General features: G+C 47.2%; 1 protein-coding gene across 1 annotated transcript in view; it reads right to left on the minus strand.

Moving 5' to 3' along the window:
* ARHGAP21 (Rho GTPase activating protein 21) overlaps nt 1-7,785 on the minus strand; it is a 105,884-nt gene extending 98,099 nt beyond the window's left edge. Inside the window, exon 1 of the mRNA XM_042816472.1 lies at nt 7,590-7,785. Coding sequence (XP_042672406.1) covers nt 7,590-7,667 — 78 coding nt within the window. The 5' untranslated portion in view covers nt 7,668-7,785. The remainder of the gene's footprint in view (nt 1-7,589) is intronic.
* Between the last annotated feature and the right edge of the window lie 712 nt (nt 7,786-8,497).

Raw genomic sequence — 8,497 nt, forward strand, 5'->3', positions numbered from 1 at the left:
CTCATTCCTCATTCCTGTCCTTCCAAGTGGAAAAATAAAAAGAACAAATCTCAGAATTAAAAATAAGGAGGATTAGGTCATCTAGGCAGCCCACTGATGCCAATGCAAGATTATTCCCTACAGTGTATTTGCTTGTGCTTAATGCAGTCCATACAGTGTGTCCTAACACATTATGCAAATGCCACATACATAAAAGAAAACTGTCTATCTTGCAGCGCACCCCTCCACCAAAAGCCGAGCTGTAATTAGCCACGGCCCCTAAGGAGGCTCCTCATTCACTCTTAGCAAGGCAGCAGCTGCTAACAAAACAAAATTTAAAAAAAAAAAAAAAAAATTGAAACATAAATAATGCTACTACCTACATTTCCAAAAGTGTATGCTCATGGCTACAAGCATGAGCCCAAATTTAAAGAGCAGCTGGTATTTCTCCAGAAAGCCCACACAGCACCTCTGATGCCCGGTACCAAATTTTTACTACCGTGATCCCAATCAGGCTCCCTCAAACAACGTGCTGCTCAGAGAGCTGCAGCAACAGCTCCCAGTACTCTACTCAAAAATGCTTTCCAAACTGCAAGTTTTTGAGCAAAAATCAGGAAGAGAAAAGCAGCAACATTTCCTATCGAACGGAGTCTGGTGATGGCATTCAAAGCTGTAATAGGGCATAGATATTCAGAAAGACGAAGCAATTACATCCCCATGACACAAACAAGGAGATCCAGAGAGCAAAGCCCATAGCTTCACCTATCAACAAGCAAAAAACAGATTTTAGAGATGGTGGATATCATCTCCCCAGAAGAGTTTTTCTTCAAATCTAACAGCAGGGACCAAAGAGCAAATTCAGAAAACTGTTTCACCCTTACAAAACAAACAAACAAATAAATAAATAAATGTATAACAATTCAGGAAGCTCCAGTGTAAGGACTGAAAGAAAAGCGTATTTCCTTCTGTTTAAAAACAAGAGAAAAGACAGACACAACAGTGGAAAGCCTTTCAATGAAGAAGTTCTGGAAGTATTTAAGAGCTGCATACATCAAACAGCTTATCCCACCTTGCAGCTGTAAGATTGAAAGCATTCACACAGAAGGTGGTGACGCACTGGAACAGGCTGCCCAAGGAGGCTGTGGATGCCCCATCCCTGGAGGCATTCAAGGCCAGGCTGGATGCAGCTCTGGGCAGCCTGGTCTGCTGGTTGGTGATTCTGCACATAGCAGGGGAGTTGAAACTCAGTGATCATTGTGGTTCTTTTCAACCCAGGCCATTCTATGATTCTCTTTAGCACCTTCAGGGTTACAAGATGTGCAGCTTCTGAGAGAAGGAACACAAAGTCTGTTTGATGTTGCTGCTCCCACCCATCGCGTGCACTTACTTATACTTCTACTGCATTTATCTACTACTGGTGATGAGGAAAAAAGTGCCTTCATAAAAAACATAAGTAGTGAGAAGTTATAAGAAGGGCTTAGACAGGAAAAATACAGTTTACATTAATCTGCACTCTGTATAATGAACAGGCAGAGCGTAACATGATTATTTCCACTATCCATCAATCTGATCTTTTATCTTTATGTATTATGCTTAGCACAACATATTATTTAGTATATAGATTACCTATTAGGGGAGGCAGACAAACTCTTCCTCTGCAGCACTGAGCTAAATCCAAGGACTTTATGAGCTCACAGGAATTGTCTTCTGCAATGAAGGAGCCACACCTAACAGCTCAGAATGACTTCTGGAGTCCAGTCCATTGACACATGGTCTCAACAGCAGTTACGCCACCCCGCCACTTGCAGAAGGGCTAAGTCAGGCCTTTTAGAAACAATGACCTCTTCTCAACAACAGGAAATAAATCCGTTTTCATTTAACATCATTTCCTAAGTTTTTATATGCTGCTTCCTAACCTTTGCAATTCAACATGCAAACAACTGCCACGAAGAACAACACAGCCACTGAACATTAGAATAGCTTCATTTTTCTCCATCTTCCAGTTGTTAAAGCAAAAGAATAAAAACAGCTACAAGCACCAAGATATATTCCTAGCAGGTTAATCAAACACTGAAACATAAGTCTCCACAGAAAAAGATATAGAAAGGTTTTTGTTTTGTAATGCTCACAGGTTGCACACATTCCTGTTATCATCATCTCCTCTACAAAGCAACATACACACATATTCACAAAAATCAAAAAAAAAAAAAAAATCAGCTTTTACTTTTTCCAAAGGCGCTACTGAGCTACAAGTCTGGTGAGCTACAATTTAGTCATCTGTCAAGATGACACTTTTGTTCATTTAAGTAGTACAACATCACAAACGCATAAAGTGCCATCAGATGCTTTCTCTTTCCCAACTGTTTGCTCAGTTGTTTTTTTGTGCATACAAGTAAACATCACAGCCAAGGAATAACAATACATCAGAAGGAGCAGGGATATTATTTTTGCTTTTAGTTTAATAACAGAGACTGTTTAAAAGAACTCACAGTAGGAAAAAGAATCAAGTCAGTGCCTTGCTGTTTATTAAAACTGCTAGCCAGCTCACTCTAAGGTATTGATAAATGATCAGAATACATAGTAAATTTACAGACAATCCTACGTTGGGAGGAGCTGTTCATTTCCTTGGGGGGGAGTAGGGAGGCCTTGCAGAGAGACCTTGATAAACTGGAGGACTGAACAACCACATGTAGTTTAAGGCAAGTGCCAAATTCTTTCTGCACCTGGGATGGTGCAACCCTGGATACTTGTACAGCGTGGGGGAATGAGAGCCTTGCAGAGCAGCCCCATGGAAAGGGATCTGTGGGTTCTGGCTGATGGCAAGGTGAATGTGAGCCAGCAGTGTGCCCTGGAGTGCACCAGGCTCAGCACTGCCAGCAGGTGAGGGGCTGTCTGCTCTGCACAGCCTCAGCTCCAGCACCAGGTGCAGTTTGGGCCAACGGAAAGGACATAAAGCTGTTAAGGAGCACCTAAAGGAGGGTAACAAAGATAGGGTCTGGTGGGCAAGACATACAGGGAGTAGCTGAGGTCACTGTGTTTGCTCAGCCCAGAGCAGAGGAGCTGAGGGGAGGCCTGATGGCGGCTGCAGCTCCTCACAGGGAGCGGAGGGCAGCGCTGAGCTCTGCTCTGTGTGACAGCGACAGGGCTGAGGGAACGGCATGGAGCTGTGTGAGGGGAGGGCAGCTGGGCTCAGGGAATGGTTCTGCACCAGAGGGTGTTCAGGCACCAGAACAGGCTGCAGAGGGCTGTGGGCACGGCCCTGGGTGCCAGAGTTCAAGGAGTGTTTGGACACCGCCATTGGATGTTGTGTTTGGATTCTGGGAGGTCCTGGGCCGAGCCGGGGGCTGGATTTGCTGATTCCTCAGGGTCCTTCCAACTCCAGATATTCTATGATTTACCACTTTAACAAGTGTATGGCATACAGTAAATGCAGTTATTTTGCACTGGCACAGTTCAAGGTGGTCTTCAATCCACTGGGCTTTTCTTCCAAAAGTTCTTATTTTTCAGTCAACAAAGGTGTCTTTTTGGAAAGACAAAATTCACTTTGTTTTTGAATTGTCAGGTGCAACTACACTTGAAGACACATCCCCACCTTTTCTGAAGGAAATCAAGAATTTGCTGCTTTATACTGGGACTTACCAAATTATTAACATTTCCCTGCAGAAGAGGTCTGTGTTCTGTCAAATTACCTTAGGATTACTCTGACATAAACGTGAGCAGCAGCCAGCATCAGGCTTGCATGAACAAACAGGCTTTGACTCAATGTTTTTGAATAGTTAAGATGACCGCTCTTCCAGGTAAATCCATCTGTTATCTGCATTAAATCTATTCTCCCTTGATACAGTATTTGTGCAGAGTTCTCTGGAGCACAAGTAACAGCCACTCCTAACAATAAGTTTTCTTGCTAGTACTGTGTATTATTTTACATACAAAATCTTACAAATGCCTTTCACTAATTTTTAGTTGTTACATTACATTTAAGCTTCTTTACATTATAGTTCTGCCTCTATACATAGAAACGCTACTGGTCTCCACAGGTAGAGTTCCAGAGCAGCTCACACATTTACAGGTGTAATTACTGCTTGTCAGTCTGTACATATCTAAGTACAGCCCCCCAATGCTTGTGCTCCCACACTAGAGACATAAAGTGTCACCACCCTAGGCTTACCAATGTCACCCCAACTAGGCTGGTATAATAGTAAGCAGAGTCCACTAATTATCATTCATGAACATGCCACTCATTTTCTATTCTGGCTGTCATTGTTGTCCTTCTCTGGTTCCTCACTTGTCCAGCTTATGCAGTTTTGTTCCCTCTGATAGGATATTAGAGAAAAATACTGTAGAACTTTTCTTCCCCGTGTTTGTAACCACAAATACTGAACTTCTGGAAGCACCACAGAAGCTAACTTTGCTTTTATTGTAGTCTTTGGAAATGCACCTCCTAACTATTTGATCAATACAGAAACTCCCAGGAATTTCTAAAGATGGTCTATTCCTAACAATCCACCTGTTCAGAAAAGAAAAAAAACACTCCAAATTTCTTTGCAGTAAAGTATCAGATATTTCCAATTTCCAATTAAAAAAAAAAAAAAAAAAAAAAAAAGAAACATGCTCAAATGAGTGCCAACAGAAAAAGTATCAAAAACTCTTAAAGTTTATTGATAAAGTATTTTTTCAGAATTCGTAAGTAGAGGAAACAACGCTTTACCATAAGTTTGCCTTTTAAAGCCACAGTTATATTTTTTTAATCCTACATTTTAACATTTTTGAATTTTTTTAATGTAGATTTACTGCAAAGTGCACCACAAAGTGATTTTTTTTTTTTTTTTTTTTTTTTTTAAAGTAAATGCAAAGTAGTAGGCAGAGAAAGGGAGTTCATATTTACACTAACAAAGAAGCCAGCACCAGCCTTGAATCTGGACAAGCCTGTAAATGTGATGTTGTGACTAAGGCAGTACTGCCTGTAACCCAGCAGGGCTTAATCTCTACAGCAAAACCCACTACAACCTGACAAAATGGAGATAGCATACACTTAATAATCTAAAAGCAAGAGAAACCACACTTTCACTTATCTGTCCTTATGAACATAAGCTCGGCAATTCTTGTTCCCATTTGCAAATGTGTGTCAGATTTCAAGAAGAATGGCAAACAGCCCTGAGAGTCCCTGGCCCTCTCTGCCAACTCCCCCAAGAGCCCAGAATACGTGATCTGTCCCTTTGAACAGGCGCTGCAAGCCTGAATGCATGATCTTTGTTCTCAACAATCATTTCAGTGCAGAGCTCCAGAGCAAGAGACCACGAGGTACAATGTCAAAGCAAAAGGGAAAAAGAAAAGTGAAAACCAGAAATCATGGTAAAGCAAGACAAATTGAACACGAGATCAGAGTAAATAGGCAGCCAAACAAACAAACAAAAAAATTATCTACCCACATGTGCACTAAGTAAAGGAGTCAAACTGTATGTCTGCACTTTGCCCATCTCTGTGTGCAAAGATAACAGAAGCAAGAGTTTCTTGCTAACAAGCTCCCTTCCCTTGTCCAATTGGTGTCTTACCAAACCCTGATGCTTATAGCTGTGTGCTTTCAAAACCTCTAAAAGGCTGGAAATCTTAACTTCTGCTGCAGCTGCCTCGCCCATAATGAACACAGGCTGTGCCTGAGCTCTTCCTCACAACTTGCTGCACTTGCAGGTCAATGGCTAAACATTACATGGGCTGGAGTTAATACTGCATTACAATGTGAACAACATATGGAAGACAGCGTCCCAAAAACATAAATCACTCCCCCAAAATGCTAATACCTTTAATGCCAGTATTAGCACTCCATAAAATCCCCATCAACTTCTTAGCAAAATCAACAGTTTTGGTTTGAGTATTTTATTTAAATAGTAATTTCATTAAAAACATTTCCTGATTTTTTTTCCTGGAGAAAACGTCCTCACTGCCCCATGCACATCCTATTTCAGTAAGATTGTTCACATACAGCACCCCAGCACTGGGCTCAATAACTGTTCATCAACTGAACCCAGACAGTAGATCACAGGCTCAGAAGATCACAACTCTCATTCTCTCTTGGTCTTCCACACCATTCTATGGCAGAAATAGAAGAATAAGGAAATAAATTGTACTTTAAGCCATGTACGAATATGTATGCTAATGTGCCTAAGAAAGCACTGCAACCTTGATTAGCCATTCTCAAGGCCCATCTTCATTCAAGCAAAGATTATGTCAGGCCTGTTGTGATTAAGGCAGTCATCAGCGTACAATTATCAGGGTAGGAACCTGCTTTCTTAGCAGCTAACATTTAACTGCAACACCAAAATACCAGGCAAAACAACAGGCAGCACAGCCCATTTTACAATCCCACACCTATTAGTTAGCTTTAAGACAAGGAGCTGCAGAAGTGCCAGAGGCCTCATCAGGGCTTACCAGGAGGGAGAGGTGGATTCGGAGAGGAGAGCCAGAGCCAAGAGACCAACAGACTCGATAGAAATAAAAAATAGATTTCCACTTTAACACTTCAACATGTGGCTGTTTCCCTCTTCGCATTTTACATGAATAGTATTAAGGGATATACTCTCCAAAAACGCCCAGTTCTCAGTTCAGAAAAGGACATCAACAATAACACAAAATCCACATACTAATTAACAGTTTATCACCAAGTCTGAAACCTCACCATCTTCTGCTTTTACTTAGAACTCCTATTTTGTCCTCACCTAACCCACCTGCTTTAAGAGACCACAGCAGCAGTGAGAAAAATCTTACACCACCATATGTGCCACTTTAAATCAAGGCAAAAAGGTGAACTGAGGATAGCAGCAGACTAAAACCTGCCAGTTTCAAAACCAGCTTCCCTTTCCCAATTCCCTACGTTCAGTATCAGCCTGCTGCAATTCAGTTTCAGCAGACAAAAGGCAACTCTACATAAAACATGCCCATTTCACAGCCTTGAGCCTCAACTCAAAAACAACACAGAAGTTCGTCTTTATGAGCAAAGTCAGAGGCAGACCTTGGGACAGCTCGGCTGAAGCTGTTGCATGTTTTTTTGGTCCGAAGTCAGTCGTTTGGCAGACGTTTACCGCCGTTAACAGGGAGTGCACAGGGAATCACTGGATACAGCTCCACGTTATAGTTGAGGAGGGCTGCTTGTCTTAGCACGCACGGTGACACCACGGGGCACGCCAGCAAGTTTTTAAACTCACAGAGAAGCATTCCAGCACCAAATACCACTGCTAAGAACGCGTTTAACGCCGGTCACAGGCCGCGAAGGGGCCGACGCTCCCACTACGAAGCACCGGGTTCGCGCTTACCGCCGCGGGGAGGACGAAGCCGCACCCCAGTGCCGGCGGGGACAGAGCCGCGGCGGATCCCGGGGCCAGGCTGGGCGCGGGGGCGGCCGCACGGCCCGGGGGACGGGAAGGGCCGGGGCCGCCCCGCCGAGCAGCCCCACACCGCTCCCAGCGTCCAACTCCCAGCAACTCCGGGGCGGGCGGGCAGGAAGAGAGAGAGGGAGGGCGGGCAGGAGGAGGGAGGAGAGGGGGCGGCCATTAAGCCCGCTCCAGCCAAGCCGTTGCTCGCGGCGGCCGCCCGGCCCAGCGCCCGTACGCTCCTACCTGGCCGCCGCCGCCGCCCGGGGGGGGCTCGGTGTCTCCATCTCCGCCGGGTGGCCCCGCTGCCCACCGTGTCGCCATTATTTCATTCCCGGTTACAAAGGAGGTGCAAATCCTCTGGAGCCCACATCGAGGAGGGGAAGGGAGCGGGGAAGCAGCGCTGGAGCCGCTCGCACACACCCAGCGCGGCGGTCGCGACGACGACGCCGATCCCTGGGCGGCCCGGCCGGGGTGCGGGCTCGGCCCCCGTCACGCAGCGGCCATGGGGCAGCGGCCGGGCCGGGCTTCAGCGGCGCTCCCCGGCGTCCGCCTTCATGGCTGGAGCGGGAGACAGAGCAGAGGTGTCAGTCCCGGCGCGGAGCCGCCGCCACCCGTCCCTCGTTGGGCTAATCGCGCCCGCTCGTCATCTTCCTCTTCCTCCAACTCCTCCTATCCCGAGCCCCGGCCGCGGGGAGGAGAGGGAGGCGGGGGCGGGCGGCGCCCGTGCTGCTGCCGCCTGGCTGCACGCGGAGCGGGACGGGGAACGGAGCGGGGCGGGGACGGACGGCGGGAGGCAGAGGAGCGGCGGGGCCGGGACCGCCGGCGGCTCCGGGCCGGCCCAACTTTGATCAACTCGCGAGGGGCGGGCGAGAGTCGGGGGCCGCCGCCTGTCCCACGGCCCTGGGCCGTGCCAGCGGCGGGGCGGGCCGCCGGCGAGCCCGCTCCGCCGAGAAAGCGGCAACAAAAGAGCACAGCCCTCCGCTGCCGAAGCCGGGCTTTTGTTCCCCGCTCCCAGGCAGCGCCGCCCTCCCCCCCCCCCCGGCGCCGCCGGCGATCAGACCACCGCGCCCCGCCCGCCGCCCCGCCCTCGGGCCTCCGTGCCGCTCCACCCGAGCGCGGCAGCCAGCGGCCGCCCGGCCCTGCCCCCGCCC

Source organism: Centrocercus urophasianus, unplaced genomic scaffold (genome assembly GCF_019232065.1).
Source record: "Centrocercus urophasianus isolate 14NV4802_14NV808 unplaced genomic scaffold, USGS_Curo_1.0 seq_16, whole genome shotgun sequence".
Taxonomy (NCBI): domain Eukaryota; kingdom Metazoa; phylum Chordata; class Aves; order Galliformes; family Phasianidae; genus Centrocercus; species Centrocercus urophasianus.